Below are 20,031 nucleotides of genomic sequence, written 5' to 3'. Positions count from 1 at the left end.
TTGTTTAAAAATAAATATTTATTTGGGATTTTCGAAAACGTCAAGTTTAGGAGTTGACGGAACACGGCTTCACAGGCGACAGTTTAAGCCACGAGTGCTGTGTCGGTTCTCCGCTAGCCTAGCTGTCAATAGCGGCTGTTCTAGTTTCTAGCTTCACCCATAAAACTTTATCTTTTCAAGTTCAGTCGCAGATTTTATCGATATCAAAATGATTAACTTGTCAGTTTACACGTACAGAAAAGACGGGCGACGAATGTGAGAGAGTATAGTTAATTATAGAACAGTGAGTCACCCCGATAGCTGAATGCAGTTTACGGGGGAGGAGAACGGAAGAGCGAGGTCAATATTACGATACCCAGTGTACATGTATTGCAGCTTTAGCTGTATAGCGCTGACCACTGGCGGATATTACGGTGGTCTAAGACGATTATTTTGGAATATACTACTTCCGTGTGATATTGTGTATTAAGGTAAGCATGATGTGTGCACATGATATATAATTTCAGCGCATTTCTTACCCGTTCAGACGCAAGAATCGCGAAGAAATAATCGCGAGTGTTCTCAGCGCAGGAGTGACTTCAAACAAGCCGGGCGATCAAAGTGCGATCACAAATGACCGTGCATGCTTTGTAATTCTCTTTGTTTTGGACGCGTATGCAGAGGCCGTTAATTTTAATTTTCTCCTACATTCGTGATGTTTAGTTGAAGATTTACGGTTACATGTTGAGAAATTGGAACGATGGTGAACATTTATGACAAAAATGGCTGCCTGTCTAGCGAGGCTCAATCGAGGTTGAATAGCCTCACTGATACCAGTGTTCTCCCCCTATGCGTTATTCATGGTACCATTTCACACTGGGGTAAATACTCTCCCCCAAGGATGCAGGAAACAAAAGCTGTCGATGCACACAAGGTCAAAATCAACATTGCCGGAATATGTTAACCTATTTTCACACTTTCTATCACAAAACGAAGAGAAGTCCAACTGAAAATGGTAGAGGGTGGGGGCTTTCCCCACACTAACAGAACGGAGGTAGTATTGATTAATATTTTCGTGTTTTGGACAGCTGATAGCTTTACTGAAATTAGCTCAGTGTGAACAAGACGATTAAGAATTTAATTATCAATTTGTAAACTTACATTTCAATGTGGCAAATCCAACACAAAAACTAATTTATCACTGGCTTGGCTGTAATTTGTCAGTTCTTAGGGGCACAGCACAGCCAATTTGCATAGCTGGCCAGATCATTACATCAACTGTTATTGTGTGTATTAATCTAGTTAATGAGTACCCTAATCACACACAGACAATGCCCTCTCAGTGTCACACTGGACACTAATTGCAACATCTAAATCTAGACTGGAAAAAGGTCTTCAGACACTGGGGCAATAGTTGGGATCTATGCTCAGTGTGTTATCTGGCTTATAAATTACCTTGTCATGTGGGTCAGAATATTTTGATAAGCACACATTTTATTTAGGTTAATGCAGCTATTCATGACACCCAGTTCACATATGTGACACACACTGACTGCAGGTAGTGTCCATACCATGCTTCGATGTCGGGATTTTTAGATATAATTTAAAACAGGTCTTATTTGGGGTTGTGTTTGACCAAAAATGTTTTCTTGACTGGCATATCAGGACTTCAAATAGTTGGTGCACAACTGTCTTATTTGGGGTTGTGTTTGACCAAAAATGTTTTCTTGAGTGGTATATCAGGACTTCAAATACTTGGTGCATAGGTCTGTCTTATTTGGAGTTGTGTTTGACCAAGAATATTTTCTTGACTGGCATATCAGGACTTCAAATACTTGGTGCATAGGTTTGTCTTATTTAGGGTTGTGTTTGACTAAAAATATTTTCTTAAGTGGTATGTCAGGACTTCAAATAGTTGGTGCACGGGTTTGTCTTATTTGGAGTTGTGTTTGACCGAAAATATTTTCTTGAATGGCATATCAGGACTTCAAATACTTGGTGTAGGTACTAATTCACATGAAAATTAAGACGCATACACTTAATGGATAGTGTTCAATAAGCAAACAAATTGTCTTGTGCTTAAGTTGAGTTTTTCAAGCCCAACTCAATAAATGCAGAATCAAATTTAGTATGCAAAAGAATTAATAACAATAATCATGATAATAGATGGTCAGGAGGAATTAGTTTTTCGTTTTTGTGACCAAACGCTGTATCCAAATTTAGATGTTCTTGAAAGTCATAAGCTGTGTTACTTTGGGATTTCCTAATGGAAAACAGCATCAACTAAACTCATTTGTAAGGCTGTTGTCGATATGAAGCTGAAGTGTAACTTCTCACTGGAGCTTCAAGTCCATTACATAAACATTATGAAACAACATTACACAATAGTCCAGCAGTCGTGTAATATATTGTAGTACAAGTTTCTATAACACTCTCAGAACTATGCATCAAAGGTCCTGCTTGCATCACTGTTTTCATAGCTGTTGTTACAGCGCTTATACCATCGCCATGTAAATATGCTGCACCCAGGATAATATTTACAGAATTGTCATGATCGCATCGTCTTAAGAATAATTTCTTTCTGTCACTCCTGTTCTAACCCAATAATAACACGTGACTGTATATAACGAAGGTAGAATTTTACGTGATTTTGTTTCCAGACATTTTCCAGTTTTAGATACAGCACATGTTCATATATAATACATGCAATGTACCTTGAGGTATCTAAAGGACTGGCCATTTATTACATGTGTGGAGGGATGTGAGGGGAATTGGGTCCAGAGATCTTTGATACAATAATGTACTGAAAATGATAAAGCTATCCTATGTCCTTGTATATTTACTTCATGACCCTCCCAGGGGCTGTCGGGTAGCCTAGTGGTTAAAGCATTCACTTGTCACACCGAAGACCCGGGTTCGATTCCCGACATCGGTACACTGTGTGAAGCCAATTTCTGGTGTCCCCTGCCGTGATATTGCTATAATATTGCTAAAAGCGGCATAAAACCATACTCACTCATGACCCTCCCTATGTCCTTGTACATTTTGTTCATGACCTTCCCCCAGGGTAGAATAGATCTTCAGCAACCCATGCTTGCCGTAAAAGGCAACTATGCTTGTCGTAAAAGGCTACTAACAGGATCGGGTGGTCAGGCTCGCTGACTTGGTTGATGCATGTCATCGATCCCAATTGGGTGGATCAATGCTCATGATATTAATCACTGGATTGACTGGTTCAGACTCGATTATTTACAGACCACCGTCATATAGCTGGAATATTGCTGAGTGCGGCGTTAAACAACAAACCAACCAACCAACCAATCATCATGATCATGACCTTCCCTAAATATGTGTATTATTTTTTATGACCCTCCCCAAGAGTTATATATTTTGGTGACTGTCTCGATTCTCTGAACCAACCAACCACCCACCCTGTAACAAATAACTAGTCCCAAAGCAAGGTGAGTTCTACAGTGACACTTCATAAGAAAACTTTTTCAAGTTTTGCAGCTAAGTTGGCAAAGTATGTACATCTTGTTAGCTGTATGTGATACCTGTCCGACCTACCACAGCTTATCTGATAACTGTCTGAGCACCAGACCACATTCTCCAGTGTTGTGTCTTTCTTAAACACCAGTATCTATTTGTGCCACACAAAATGGATTGCTACCTTGCTTTGTTGTATACACAAAAACTCCCACTATAAATGACTATAGGCAGGACTGGTATCCTCATTGAGTTTGTGTGGAGAGTATGGCTAGCTCATCAGATTCGGAACAGGAGAGAGTCTGTCGGCTTTGAGTTTTTAGCTAGATGGGCTACCATCTGTCCTTTGTGAAGTAGAGTTTTATGAATTTCAGTTCATCTGATTAGAAGCCCAGATGTCATCTAGGATTTTAACTTGACCTATCTGGATTCAAGGATTTATCCAGACCTGCTCAGTGGATGATATTATTCCCAAGTCTGCAGCAAATGATGTTCAAAATTAATAATTTGAATTTATAATTCCACTAGGTGTAGTTGCTTGAATGTTTTGGAAAATCATGTTTGTGTGTAATTTGCTCAGAATTTTTGAAAATAAGAACATTAAAATAATCAAATTTTGAACAAAATGACAATTTTGCCCCAATTTGCTTGCCAAGGACAATTAGCATGCCTAGTGTGGAATCCTAGATAAATCTCTTAAGTTTCTTTTTTTTTTGTTAAATACTCCATAAAGAGGGCATGGTGATGCATTCTCATGTGTCAAATAAATATTTTTTGCTTGTTACAAACTCAAGGGTGAATCATGTCACCCCATGTCAATAAGGAACACCTGATTTTTCCATTTGACTATAGTTAATCTGTCATGTCATGACATGTTAACTGTAGTCATATGAGCAAATCGGGTGTTCTTTAACGTCTTTTAAATAATATATTTAGTTAATTCAGTTAATTTTTTATTTTATTTCTCCAACCCTTATAATCATGGTGGTGTAAATGCTTTAATGTTTTGGAAACTCATGTTTGTGTGTTATGAAATCAATATAAACCAATAATTATTTAAGTTAGACTTACCTACCCATTTTTGTAAACGTGTTAACTTGTGATACGTTGTCAGAGGGTGTCAGGTGCATTGAGCCTTTAGTATCAGATGTTTGCATATATCAGGGAGAATTTAAAAAAGCAACCATTAAATTTAAATGTTATCCAGTCGTCATATCTATCAATTGACAATGGCTTAGTACCTCAAAGGTCATTTTCCCTTATCCATAGTCATTGAACATGCTTTCTGGTAGGGCTATGACAAGTAACTCGGGTACTCGGGACTGGTGGGTACAGAGTACGATCCGGGTACCCATTGGACTACCTGGACCCGTGGTTAGTCACATGATATACTGTTTAATGAAGAAAATTATCTGGAACTCTGGTTACACTAAAAGTCTCTTATGAGTTATATTGACTTTTCTTTCGCACACGGAGCTTCTGACTTTAATGTGTTTGAGTAAAGATAAAGATTCAGTCAACTCCAGTGTATGCATGATCAGATCGTTGTATGGTGTAGGGGAGTGTATCTAAATACTTTTTGTCAGCCCTCCGTTCAATCAATTCTCAATCGGATATTTTGTACTCATCTTTTGAGACCTACATCGGGTACCTGGTAGGGTCGGGTAAAAGGGTTGGGTACCCGGGTAGTAAATTTTCGTTATAGTTTACATTGTTAAATCGTTCACCTTTATGGACTTAATAAGCAGTTGATAAGACAAAGACCATCTTAACGTGTATTAGCGTTGAGAAACAAAGTGATGGTTTCACGTGGCCTAGAACTTAATATACAACCTGATTCAAAAGACTAATGGATGTCAGGGAAGCTAATTACACACACCTGTGCATGGCCAATCACAAGTGTCCTGACACTAATTAACAATCAGCTGAATCAGGATTCAATTAACATCTTGTTAGTACACAGTGGAGTTCAATAGGGATTCAGTATACTTTGTGGCAGTTAGTTTCTTGTTACAGAAATATAGAAGAAAGATGAATCATTTTCAGCTATAATTATGATGATGATGATGGCGGTGATGATGATGATGATCACTATGATGACAATGATCACTATGATGACGATGATGATGATGATGGCGCTAATATCCAATCACCAAGATATAATGTTGGTTTTGTGATCGATGTCTAGTCTATGAAATATTTTATTACTCAATAAATTTATCTGCTTTAAAATATTTTTTAATTATTCTAATGCTGATTTCATATGTGAACATAGCTATCTAACCCAAACAAATTTTTATCGCCTAGATTGGTTTTGATTAGTCAAATGCTGACATGCCTCTAGGAACGTTGCAGAAAAAAACCCTTGGTATTTCACAAGATAGAGTGTCGTTTCTCATCTGACAACAATAAGAGTGATCTGTTGCTTGGTGTCGAAAGTGTAACAATTTGTATAAATGCGTAACCATGGTAACAATAAATATTTCGGGGACGCCAATGTTGCAATATGTCCTTACTTCTGATTTCACTAAGGTCATCCATATTGTCTGTCTCCATGCTCAGCTTCAGCAGGAGCCGTCGGTCGAATGAAAAATAAAGGAAATATTAAAAGAAGTGATTCTTCTTTAGTCGAGAATACAACTGATAATTGTCTGTTGTTTAACATGAAGCAAATGGTTTACGATTTGATCTTACCAAATTCGCCGTAATAAGCGCTTCTGGCTGCTCAGAAAATAAACAAAGGGACACAGTTATTGAAACAATACACAATTTTTTCATCTGTTTTTTTTCAGCAGTAGTGATCAGACCGAAACAGAAATACACAAGAAAATATGGGATGTCGTGTAAATATAAAAAGTCTTTGTTGGGGGCATTTATAGAGATCACTAACAGATTGGTCTAGAAGTTTGTGATGTACACTTAATACGGTGAATACGGTGAATACGGTAGTTGTGATGTTTTTGCTGTGCAAAGGTTTCAGCCTCCGTGTTGAGAGTCTGATTGGATTAATGAGTGAGTGAGTAAGTGTACCACAAGTCCTAGATGTGATCCTGGTGAAACTGGTGAAGCCATTTTGTGGCGTCAAACACTTGTGCTTCAGTTTCCAAGCCCTAAACCAGGGTATCAGTTTTGGGTCGTTTGCATTTCTTAATGTACCGTAGTTCCTCCATTAGACACGCTCCTATATAGGATGGTCTCTGATTGGCCCCAGGTCATTCGCTCCGTCCAAACATAGAAGCTGGGCCTCACTTACACACTAGGTCTTTAATACCGTGATGTGTTGGTGATTGATAATGACTGTTTCCTGAAAATGTCCCCTTTGTGTGACTAGAATTTGGGAGTGCCACTGGGCCAGCATTAAACAGAATATTAAAGTTAACTTATTTATAATATTTAGTCTGTCATAAAAAGGTCTGTACAAAATATACACATTCAGCATGTGTAGATTGGCAGTGTGTGAAGTGTTGTGTTGTGGTAGTGTCGGTAAGCATGGCGAGGGAAGCTGGGTCAGGTACTCAGTACGCACAGCCTGATGACCTCGCCTCAGTCGGGGTAGACCTGTGAGGTCCAAGCCAAGGTCTGTGTAGATCGTGAGGCTTGTCGATCCATGTTAGGCTTGTTGATCCACGTAAGGCTCGTTGATCCATGCTTGTTAATCCACTTAATGCTCGTTGATCCATGCTTGTTAATCCACTTAATGCTCGTTGATCCATGCTGGGCTTGTTGATCAACGTTAGGCTTGTTGATCCATGCTTGTTGATCCATGCTTGTTGTTCCATGCTTGTTGATCCATGTTAGGCTTCTTGATCCATGTTAGGCTTCTTGATCCATGGCTTGTTGATCCATGTTAGGCTTGTTGATCCATGGCTTGTTGATCCATGTTAGGCTTGTTGATCCACGTTAGGCTTGTTGATCCATGTTAGGCTTGTTGATCCATGGCTTGTTGATCCACATTAGGCTTGTTGATCCATGTTAGGCTTGTTGATCCATGGCTTGTTGATCCATTGTGGGCTTGTTGATCCACGTTAGGCTTGTTGATCCATGTTAGGCTTGTTGATCCATGGCTTGTTGATCCATGGCTTGTTGATCGATTGTGGGCTTGTTGATCCATGGCTTGTTGATCCATGGCTTGTTGATCCATGTTAGGCTTGTTGATCCATGGCTTGTTGATCCATTGTGGGCTTGTTGATCCATGTTAGGCTTGTTGATCCATGGCTTGTTGATCCATGGCTTGTTGATCCATTGTAGGCTTGTTGATCCATGTTAGGCTTGTTGATCCATGGCTTGTTGATCCATGTTAGGCTTGTTGATCCATGTTAGGCTTGTTGATCCACGTTAGGCTTGTTGATCCACGGCTTGTTGATCCATTGTGGGCTTGTTGATCCATGGCTTGTTGATCCACGTTAGGCTTGTTGATCCATGTTAGGCTTGTTGATCCACGTTAGGCTTGTTGATCCATGTTAGGCTTGTTGATCCATGGCTTGTTGATCCATGTTAGGCTTGTTGATCCATGTTAGGCTTGTTGATCCATGGCTTGTTGATCCACGTTAGGCTTGTTGATCCATGGCTTGTTGATCCATTGTGGGCTTGTTGATCCATTGTGGGCTTGTTGATCCATGGCTTGTTGATCCATGTTAGGCTTGTTGATCCATGGCTTGTTGATCCATGGCTTGTTGATCCATTGTGGGCTTGTTGATCCACGTTAGGCTTGTTGATCCACGTTAGGCTTGTTGATCAATGTTAGGCTTGTTGATCAATGTTAGGCTTGTTGATCCATGTTAGGCTTGTTGATCCATGGCTTGTTGATCCACGTTAGGCTTGTTGATCAATGTTAGGCTTGTTGATCCACGTTAGGCTTGTTGATCCATTGTGGGCTTGTTGATCCACGTTAGGCTTGTTGATCCATGGCTTGTTGATCCATGTAAGGCTTGTTGATCCATGTTAGGCTCGTTGATCCACGGCTTGTTGATCCATTGTGGGCTTGTGGTTCCATTGTGGGCTTGTTGATCCATTGTGGGCTTGTTGATCCATTGTGGGCTTGTTGATCCATGGCTTGTTGATCCACGTTAGGCTTGTTGATCCATGGCTTGTTGATCCATTGTGGGCTTGTTGATCCATGGCTTGTTGATCCACGTTAGGCTTGTTGATCCATGTTAGGCTTGTTGATCCATGGCTTGTTGATCCACGTTAGGCTTGTTGATCCACGTTAGGCTTGTTGATCCATGTTAGGCTTGTTGATCCATGTTAGGCTTGTTGATCAATGTTAGGCTTGTTGATCAATGTTAGGCTTGTTGATCAATGTTAGGCTTGTTGATCCACGGCTTGTTGATCCATTGTGGGCTTGTTGATCCATTGTGGGCTTGTTGATCCATTGTGGGCTTGTTGATCCATTGTGGGCTTGTTGATCCATGGCTTGTTGATCCATGGCTTGTTGATCCATGTTAGGCTTGTTGTTCCATGTTAGGCTTGTTGTTCCATGCAGGGGTTGTTGTTCCATTCTTGTTCTTCCATGATTGTTGTTCCATGGCTTGTTGTTCCATGCAGGGGTTGTTGATCCATGCTTGTTGTTCCATGCTTGTTGATCCATTGCTGGGCTTGTTGTAAAGTCTGACACACACAGAAGCATCGCTGTTACAGCACAGCACAGCACAGCACAGCACATCAGAGAGTATTGTGTAAACACACAATCATGCAACATATGACAGCAGCTGTTCAAAAAAAAATCGTTAAAAAATTGTGGTACAGCAGTTTAATGAATGCTAGTTGTCTGACACAATAAAGTTGTGCTGTTGCCTTGTGCAGTGCTGGTTCATTGTGTTGCGGGCTTTGGGCTTGTTCCCTTCTTGTTGGACTTGTTGGGTCCTTGTTGGACTTGTTGGGTCCATGTTGGACTTGTTGGACATGTTGGGTCCATGTTGGACTTGTTGGGTCCTTGTTGGACATGTTGGTTCCATGTTGGACTTGTTGGGTCCATGTTGGACTTGTTGGGTCCTTGTTGGACTTGTTGGGTCCTTGTTGGGTCCATGTTGGACTTGTTGGGTCCTTGTTGGACTTGTTGGGTTCATGTTGGACTTGTTGGGTCCTTGTTGGACTTGTTGGTTCCATGTTGGACTTGTTTGGTCCTTGTTGGACTTGTTGGGTCCATGTTTGACTTGTTGGGTCCTTGTGGGACTTGTTGGGTCCTTGTTGGACTTCTTTGGTCCTTGTGGGACTTCTTTGGTCCTTGTGGGACTTGTTGGATCCTTGTGGGAATTGTTTGATCCATGTTGGACTTGTTGGGTCATTGTGGGACGATTCGTTGTTTCCACTTGTCTGCGGGGATTCTCGATTAGAATTTGTCCCCAGCAACCTGTGATGGTGGTATTGTGGATCGGGTGTCAGATTTGACCTGGTTGATTGTGTGTCATCATGTCCCGAAGGCATGGATCTTTGCTCACAATATCAATCACTGAATTGTCGGGTCCAGATGCAATTATTTCCAGGCCATCCTCGCAAAGCTTGAATACGTTTGCTGGCAGAACTGTGTGTCCTCATCCGTTCTTTGGTTCATATCACTCCATCCAGATGTCACAACTGGTAGGGGGCGGTCGGGTAGCCTAGTGGTTAAAGCCTTCGCTCGTCACGCCGGGTTTGATTCCCATTTCTGGTGGAATATTCCTAAAAGCAGTGTAAAACCATACTCACTCACTCACTCACTCACTCACTCACTCACTCACTCACTCACTCACTCACTCACTCACTCACTCACTCACTCACTCACTCACTCACTCACCAATATGCACTGCAGGATATCCACATCAGTGATTGGCTGCAAATCAGAAGATACTTGTAAAATCTAAATACCAATCTCTTCCTTATTCTTGTACCTACAAGTATGTATACTTGTATTCATTGAAAGGGAACTTTAAGGTAAGGATTTCAGATTCAAAACAAAAGACCTGACCCACGATTCGACTCCTGACCACAGATACACTTACGTGTACATCAAGGTTTCAAAATTCAAGACCCTGTAAAGCTTTCAAAATGTTTTATGTTAGACATATGGAGGATATTTTCAAATTTGCTGCATCAGAGACCAAAATGATGTCCAATGCAAATTCCTATTTTGACTTGTGTACCATATGTTCCCATGTTTGTTCAGGTGAAGACTTGACTTGCCTTTGCATGTATTTGTGATTCGTGTCACCAGTGGGGCATGATACAGTCACTTTTTCACATGTACCGGGAATCGTTAGTATTTGATAGTGATTCATACACATGCCCATGATATAGTCGGAATAGTGCAATGGACATTTTAGAAGAGATTTCTTGTAATTATGGAAATGGTTTTGTCGCTATTATTATGCACTCATAATTATGTAAATGTAACCATGGTAACGGTGCACTGTTACCTCATTGCTTCTATCCAGTTTTCATTTTTTCTATCCAACTTGCTGACTTCCTAACAATAAACAATGATCAGATTGATTAATAACAATTGATGACGTTTGCACTGATGGAATAATGTAATTTTGCCTCATCCTGAAAACAAATACACACCCGCAAACCATTCAGTCTTTCTATGAATGAAATGCCTGGAATTAACAAAAGAATATGGCAGTTTGTAATGTTTTGTTCCCCGGGGCCACTGCACGTCCGCTGTATCCCATGATAGTTGGATGTATATTCCAACTAGCATCTCAGTGACACCCCACCAGGGAGCAGCGATTGGATTATCTGTTGCACCAGGGAGCAGCGATTAGATTTTCTGTTGCACCAGGGAGCAGCGATTGGATTTCTGTTGCACCAGGGAGCAGCGATTGGATTATCTATTGTGCCAGGGAGCAGCAATGGGTTTATCTGTTGCACTAGGGAGCAGCGATTGGATTATCTATTGCACCAGGGAGCAGCGATTGGATTTTCTGTTGCACCAGGGAGCAGCGATTGGATTATCTATTGTGCCAGGGAGCAGCGATGGGATTATCTGTTGCACCAGGGAGCAGCGATTGGATTATCTGTTGCACCAGGGAGCAGCGATTGGATTATCTATTGCACCAGGGAGCAGCGATGGGATTATCTGTTGCACCAGGAAGCAGCGATAGGATTATTTATTGCACCAGGGAGCAGCGATTGGATTATCTGTTGCACCAGGGAGCAGCGATTGGATTATCTGTTGTACCAGGGAGCAGCAATTGGATTTTCTGTTGTACCAGGGCATCAGTGATTGGATTATCTGGTTCACCAGGGAGCAGCGATTGAATAATCTGCTTTACCAGGGAGCAGCAATTGGATTTTCTGTTGTACCAGGGAGCAGCAATTGGATTTTCTGTTGTATCAGGGCAACAGTGATAGGATTATCTGTTGAGCAGCGATTGGATAATCTGTTGAAGACGGGTAGTAGCAATTTGATTGTTAAATTCAACATGCAGCATGTGCAGAAGAAAGAGATTGTTCGAGTGTGTCGTTTTCATGCACAGGTTACCTGTGGAATTACATTATTTATTTGAAAAGGCAAGAAAGGATGGAGAGCTGGAGCGTGCACAACACAATTAGCTCCCTTTCATTGCTGATGTGTTTGGTTGGACATGTTTGTATTAATTGCTTACAGCCATTTGTCCATAAGCCTGTGTTGTTGTCGCTAAGCCAGCAGGTGTTCCATGCAGATGTAATTTTCATGATGGAATTTTGTTTGTTTAATGCTTCAATATTCCAGCTATATAATGACAGCCTGTTAATATCGTGTTTGGGCCACACAATACAGTAATTGATATTTTGAGTAAAAATCAAAATCTGGGCACGCTGACACACTACCAAACAAGTCACCCAGACTGACAACCTGGTCTATTTAGCCACCTCTTATGACCAGCATGGGTTGCTGGGAGCCAATTCGAACCTGTACTTGAGTGACTTGTCATGAGATGCTATTCTGATACAGAATGATACAGGTGTATGTCAGGGTGATATGAGACCCGTGAAGATACGGGGTAGAATAGGTCTTCAGCAACCCATGCTTGCCGTAAAAGGCGACTATGCTTGTCGTAAGAGGCGACTAACGTGATCAGGTGGTCAGTTTCGCCGACATGGTTGATGCATGTCATCGATCCCAATTGCGTGGATCGATGCTCATTATATTAATCACTGGATTGTCTGGTTCAGACTTGATTATTTACAGACCGCCATCATAGCTGGAATATTGCTGAGTGGGCATTAAACAACAAACAAACACTGTAAAAATATATGCTATCATGGGTGCCCAACCTTGTCTACCAAATACGTGTTTGAAACAATGCACACAGACACATCATATCAATTGATTGTGACGTGTTGAATTTGTAGCACGCTATTTCAAATGTACGTGGGGCGGTCAGGTAGCCTGGTGGTTTAAGCGTTCGCTCGTCACGCAGAAGACCAGGGTTCGATTCCTGACATGGGTACAATGTGTGAAGCCCATTTCTGGTGTCCCCCGCCGTGATATTGCTGGAATATTGCTAAAAGCGGCGTTAAAGCATACTCACTCACTCAATCAAATGTACTGACAGTAAACATGATAAAGATATATTTTTCATTGTTCCCTTATTCGTTTCCATCAGAATATTTCTAAATGTGTTGAAAACAGCTGAGCTGTGTGTTGAAGGTAAACGCTGAATTCCTGCCATTACCCCAACCTGTTTTTGTGAAAGGTGTTACTAATACAACCACAAGGTGTTTCTAAGTGTGAAGCCAGGGGCTTTTATCACATTTAAAGAGGGTCAAAAATGCTTTTCATTTGCGACTTCAGTATTTACGTTATCAGTTCACCGGGAAGTCTTACCATGCTTACCACTTACTGTTAATCAAAAGTTTATCGACAGTTGGTTAGTTTGAGCTCCCTCCCTCCCTTCCCACTGTGTGCAATGTCTGACAGCTGGGGATGTGCAGCCTTGTGTGTACTGTCTGAACTGGATCAAGTTACAGACAGGCATTCCGTGCAGCCCCACCGCAAACCAGGCTGTCTCTGTCAGAGCTAAACCTCCAGGATCAACTGGGGAGAAGTAGCAGAAGACAAAAAAAAGATGCTCCTCTTGGTGATACGGGTCATCCTAAACCTAGCGGGTCAATGCTTTTTCTCCCCCAGTTCCAGATTCAGACGCTCCTAATTTTACACATTGTAGATTTTATAGTCTTCATTGAGAGTTATCTGTCCTTGAATTAATTGCTAACTTTAGTTTTAGGGTCTCTGAGTGCCGTTGTAAAAGCAGTCTTAGCGCTAAAGTGATCTAACTCCTTTACCTTAACATGGACTTACGACACTTGTAGCGCTAAGGTTGTTTTGTGCACAGGCACCCAGGTTGTCATCTTTCATTCCCTGTTTGACAACAAGATGTGCACAGAAATTTGGTTTTAGAAACAAAGAAAGAAACTTAGGTCACCTTGCCATTTTGAAAATCTGGAATTGATGAGAGATATTTTTTTTCATTTGCATGGCCTGCGAATTGGCTGAGTCCTTTACACAATGTGAAGTACACACTCTCATGCGATGACACCTAATCAGGCTGGCTAGCCCTACTTTAGAAATAATCATGATGTTTGACGTTATACTGGGAGTAAGCTTTGCTGTGATGTAGGTGAAGATATGTCTTAGGAGAATAGTACCATGGAAATTAACTTGGAATGTGGGGAGCTCTGAGTCAAATCTGGATGACTTGTTGGGCTTCTTTACCTGCAGATCTTGAAGATAGTGATATGAATCGGGTTGAAGTTTAAAGGATATTTTTATAGATCTCACTGGTGCAACATGGGTGGTCAGGGGACTTAACTCTGAACAGGTCGAGCTGCACTGGTGCACACATGGGTGTTCAAAATGTTCAAGGGACTTCGCTGTCCACAGGTTAGGCTGCAGTGGTGCAACTTAAACATTGGTGTCGGGAATTAACTGTGAACAGGTCGAGCTGCACTGGTGCAAGTTTAATAAGGGTGTTCAGGGGACTTAGCTCTCCACAGGTCGGGCTGCACTGGTGCAAGAAGTATCAGGCTGTTAATTAGATGGGTTTTCATTTGCATGTTTTTACAAATTCAAAGTTATTTGGGATGGATCACATACAGCTGTGATATGTGACCATGGCCTAAAGCAATGTAGGGCACTAAAGAAGTCGCCATGTATGATATAAGTACATTCAGCCAATGAGCTAGGTCTCCTTTGTCTTGATGTAAAGCATCGTGAAGTATTGTGACAGGTCGATGATCAGCGAGACAATTAACATGATTAATGGTATACTTCGTGATATGTGTCTGATGTCATACCAGCATGCAGACAGTCATGGGCAATCTGCAGAGTCATGGGCAATCTGCAGAGTCATGGGCAATCTGCAGACAGTCATGGGCAATCTGCAGACAGTCATGGGAAATCTGCAGACAGTCGTGGGCAATGTGCAGACAGTCATGGGCAATCTGCTGACTGTCATGGGCAATCTGCAGACAGTCGTTGGCAATCTGCAGACAGTCATGGGCAATCTGCACACAGTCATGGGCAATCTGCACACAGTGATGGGTAATCTGCACACAGTCATTGGCAATCTGCAGACAGTCTTTGGCAATCTGCACACAGTCATGGGCAATCTGCACACAGTCATGGGCAATCTGCACACAGTCATTGGCAATCTGCAGACAGTCGTTGGCAATCTGCACACAGTCATGGGCAATCTGCACACAGTCATGGGCAATCTGCACACAGTCATTGGCAATCTGCAGACAGTCGTTGGCAATCTGCACACAGTCATGGGCAATCTGCACACAGTCATTGGCAATCTGCACACGTCTGTCACAGGTCACTCCACCAGCAACCACCAAACCGAATGATTAGTGATTGGACTCCTCTATACTGAGGATGTCTTACTAAGGTCAGATTTATTTTTGATCAAAGAGATATGATTCATGCTGGATGTGGCTCGAGCCCATGTTGGACTAGTCAGATTGAATTGTCTAGTAGCTCTCTGCCCCTGTGGATCAGACTGGTGTGATATGGCTGAAAGATTGTTCAAAATGGCGTGAAAACCAACATGCTCCATCCTCTTTAGTAGCGGAAGAAGTCTGAGTGAGGAGATGTCGGTCATATTTTTGACATTTGAGATAGGTTCCCACAATGCAGCAGGTCTGTGTAGTCTTCAAGCTCCTTCCCAGCGTGTGACACCTTCGTTACACTCTCGGTAACATCGCTGCCACCAGTGTGGGCGCGGCCATTACAAGAGTCTTGAAATTTGCCCCCTAACCCCATATGTAGTAATGTTTATACTTTTGTTTATGTCTTTTGGAATGCCATCATATTTCATTTGAAAAGGTTTATGACTGACCATGTTTTCCAGATGAATTTACTTTGTTGTTTTGATAATCAGATTGGTTCGAGATTGCAGACTAACGGAAAATCAACCAACTTCTCCCTTACATTCTTACTATATCTATAACACGATAGTTTTAATGAAACAGAAATTCAAATTGACAAACGAAGAAAGTAATTTATCAGCGAAAAGTGTCTTCGGCGTCACGACAGTCGTCACTTGTTTGTGAACATAACAGTCATTCGGTTGCCAGTTCAACTCCAAGCATGGTTTTGGCCATCTATTACAGTGGGGAGTTTTGACTGGTGGCAGCGATAGTATAGAGAGCTCCGCGAACGTACTGTCGCTGTGAGGAGCTTGTGTAGTCTTCTATCAAGGGAGGTAACCCAAGCCAGTCCTACCTTGTGGTTTGTCATAACCTTAGCCTGATGTTACGTGGTACATCATAGGGCAGTGTTCCACGTAGGTCCTCAGTACCTTGTCTTGAAGCTAATCAAGATGGGGATTGGGGATTCACTGTCCACAAGTTAGGCTGCAGTGGTGCAACTTCAACATTGGTGTCAGGGGAATTAACTGTGAACAGGTCGAGCTGCACTGGTGCAAGTTTAATAAGGGTGTTCAGGGGACTTAACTCTCCACAGGTCAGGCTGCACTGGTGCAATCTTAATATGTGTGTTCATGGGACTTAACTCAAAACAGGTCGGGCTGCACTGGTGCAAGAAGTATCAGGCTGTTAATTAGATGGGTTTTCACTTGCATGTTTTTACAAATTCAAAGTTATTTGGGATGGATCACATACAGCTGTGATATGTGACCAGTCCTACCTTGTGGTTTGTCATAACCTTAGCCTGATGTTACATGGTACATCATAGGGCAGTGTTCCACGTAGGTCCTCAGTACCTTGTCTTGAAGCTAATCAAGATGAGGATTGGCTGGACACAATGGTGACCTGTTTGATTCTGTGTTATAACCTGAGGGTGTGGATTGTTGCTCAGGCTCTCAAACAGACCAGGATTATTTTCTGGCTGCAGCATAAATCAGCACAATCTCATTCACTTGTGCCTCTTGTGATTGCCATTTTTACACATTGGTTATACAAGGCATATCACACAATATACATACCATATATGGAAGGTGTATCATACAATGGCTATACAAGGCGTATCACACAATGGGTACAGAAGGCATATCACACAATTGGTATATGAGGTGTATCGCACAATGGGTATACAATGTTTACAAGGCGAATAACACAATTGGTATACAAAGCATATCACACAATGGGTATACTATGTTTGTTTGTTGTGTAAGGTCGCTCTCAGCAATATTCCAGCTATATGATGGCGGTCTGTAAATAATCAAGTCTGGACCAGACAAGCAAGTGATTGACATCATGAACATCGATCCAAGCAATTGGGATATGATGACATGCGTCAAACATGTCAGTGAGCTTGACCACCTGATCCCGTTAGTTGCCTCTTACAACAAGCATAATCGCCTGTTACGACAAGCATGGGTTGCTGAAGACCTATTCTACCCCGGCGCTTCACAGGCACAATGGTTATACAAGGCGTATCACACAATGGGTATACAAGGCGTATCACACAATGGTTATACAAGGCGTATCACACAGTGGGTATACAAGGCGTATCACACAATGGGTATACAAGGCGTATCACACAATGGGTATACAAGGCGTATCACACAATGGTTATACAAGGCGTATCACACAATGGGTATACAAGGCGTATCACACAATGGGTATACAAGGCGTATCACACAATGGTTATACAAGGCGTATCACACAATGGGTATACAAGGCGTATCACACAATGGGTATACAAGGCGTATCACACAATGGTTATACAAGGCGTATCTCACAATGGGTATACAAGGCGTATCACACAATGGGTATACAAGGCGTATCACACAATGGGTATACAAGGCGTATCACACAATGGGTATGCAAGGCGTATCACACAATAGGTATATAAGGCGTATCACACAAAAGGTATACAAGGCATATCACACAATGGGTATACAAGGCGTATCACACAATGGTTATACAAGGCGTATCACACAATGGGTATACAAGGCATATCACACAATGGTTATACAAGGTGTATCACACAATGGGTATACAAGGCATATCACACAATGGTTATACAAGGCGTATCACACAATGGGTATACAAGGCATATCACACAATGGTTATACAAGGCGTATCACACAATGGGTATTTAAGGCGTATCACACAATGGGTCCAGAAGGCGTGTCACACAATGGGTATATACATGATATAAGGCGTATCACACAATGGGTCCAGAAGGCATGTCACACAATGGGTCCAGAAGGCGTATCACACAATGGTTATACAAGGCGTATCACACAATGGGTATATAAGGCGTATCACACAATGGGTCCAGAAGGCGTGTCCCACAATGGGTATACAAGGCATATCACACAATGGGTCCAGAAGGTGTGTCACACAATGGGTCCAGAAGGCGTATCACACAATGGGTATACAAGGCGTATCACACAATGGGTCCAGAAGGCGTGTCCCACAATGGGTATACAAGGCGTATCACACAATGGGTATACAAGGCATATCACACAATAGGTATACAAGGCGTATCACACAATGGGTCCAGAAGGCGTGTCCCACAATGGGTATACAAGGCATATCACACAATGGGTATACAAGGCGTATCACACAATGGGTCCAGAAGGCGTGTCCCACAATGGGTCCAGAAGGCGTATCACACAATGGGTATACAAGGCGTATCACACAATGGGTATACAAGGCGTATCACACAATGGGTCCAGAAGGCGTGTCACACAATGGGTATACAAGGCGTATCACACAATGGGTCCAGAAGGCGTGTCACACAATGGGTATACAAGGCATATCAACCAATGGTTATACAAGGCGTGTCACACAATGGGTCCAGAAGGCGTATCACACAATGGGTCCAGAAGGCGTGTCACACAATGGGTCCAGAAGGCGTGTCACACAATGGGTATACAAGGCATATCAACCAATGGTTATACAAGGCGTGTCACACAATGGGTCCAGAAGGCGTGTCACACAATGGGTCCAGAAGGCGTGTCACACAATGGGTCCAGAAGGCGTATCACACAATGGGTCCAGAAGGCGTGTCACACAATGGGTCCAGAAGGCGTGTCACACAATGGGTCCAGAAGGCGTGTCACACAATGGGTATACAAATCATATCACACATTAAGGATAACAAACCTCTTAAAAAAGGTTTATCCACTGGAGATGAAAGACCATCCTTACTTATTTCACAAGACCAAATAGTGTCACGGTCGGATCGCTACTTTATAAATCGTCAGGAAACTTAATACACTGATAGTTATAGCAATTTTAGCTTTTATCAGATTTATCTAAGATGGACGATTACACTCCGCGACATGAACACCATGCAGTGCTCCCTTTTATGTTAAATGAAGCAGCTAAAATAGAATTGTCCTCATGCTACACAAGATATTTTCTTATAATGCTTGCTCAGCCTTGAAAGGTAGATAACAATATTTGTCTCTTCAGAAGATCTGGTAGGGATATAGAGAACCAGAGATTTCCTTGCCTCAGCTGTACGTCTGCTCCAGTGCATCTGCTTCACTCTGTCTGCTCGCTCAAGCTTGAAATGCAACAGCCGTGCGGTATGAACAGGATTTGTCAGGCCTATAGTTTGCATTGAGATGACGGTTGTCCTGTGTTATGTATAGGTTCTTTTATGCACATTGCATCATCATCATCACATTGCATCATCATCATCATCATCATCATCATCATCATCATCATCATCATCATCATCACTATCATCATCATCACTATCATCATCATCATCACTATCATCATCACTATCATCATCATCATCATCATCATCATCAGGGGCGGTCGGGTAGCCTAGTGGTTTAAGTGTTCGCTCATCACGCCGAAGACCCAGGTTCGTTTCCCAACATGGGTACAATGTGTGAAGCCCATTTCTGGTGTCCCCCGCCGTGATATTGTTGGAATATTGCTAAAAGCAGCGTATAAGCATACTCACTCACTCACTAAAGTAAGACTACCCTGAGAACCGACAGAAACCGAACATGTTGAACCTATGATGGTGCTCAGGGGCAATCAACATGATCAACCAATTACCCTTACATAAAGCATGCATTGTTGAGTCTTTTCAATACCTTCAAAGTGGGAACTTACATATGAGCCTGCCAAAGACACAGGACTCAAACTGGCTCAAATAACCTG

At 42.0% G+C, this 20,031-nt stretch overlaps 2 protein-coding genes across 6 annotated transcripts in view; one reads left to right on the top strand and one right to left on the bottom strand.

The window, feature by feature from the left end:
• The first annotated feature begins 313 nt into the window (after positions 1–313).
• The window catches only part of LOC124152132 (FERM, ARHGEF and pleckstrin domain-containing protein 2-like), a 157,741-nt gene continuing 138,023 nt past the window's right edge, over positions 314–20,031 (top strand). For all 5 annotated transcript variants that reach the window (XM_048384911.1, XM_048384910.1, XM_048384909.1 and 2 more), the window contains exon 1: positions 314–470. The gene's annotated coding sequence lies outside the window, so the exon portion shown is untranslated. The remainder of the gene's footprint in view (positions 471–20,031) is intronic.
• Positions 9,225–9,749, bottom strand: LOC125374131 (myb-like protein V). Its single transcript, XM_048384926.1, has one exon. It carries the CDS (start codon positions 9,747–9,749, stop codon positions 9,225–9,227), a length of 525 nt encoding a protein of 174 aa, XP_048240883.1.

This window comes from Haliotis rufescens, unplaced genomic scaffold (genome assembly GCF_023055435.1).
Source record: "Haliotis rufescens isolate VD_foot unplaced genomic scaffold, xgHalRufe1.0.p SCAF_52, whole genome shotgun sequence".
Classification (NCBI taxonomy): domain Eukaryota; kingdom Metazoa; phylum Mollusca; class Gastropoda; order Lepetellida; family Haliotidae; genus Haliotis; species Haliotis rufescens.
The sequence above is the reverse complement of the archived record's forward strand: the minus strand, read 5'-3'. Positions and strand labels throughout refer to the sequence as shown.

Excerpts from the sequence above, each read along its gene's own strand:
- LOC125374131 (XM_048384926.1), bottom strand. The coding sequence starts at position 9,749 with ATGACCCAACAAGTCCAACATGGATCAAACAATTCCCACAAGGATCCA.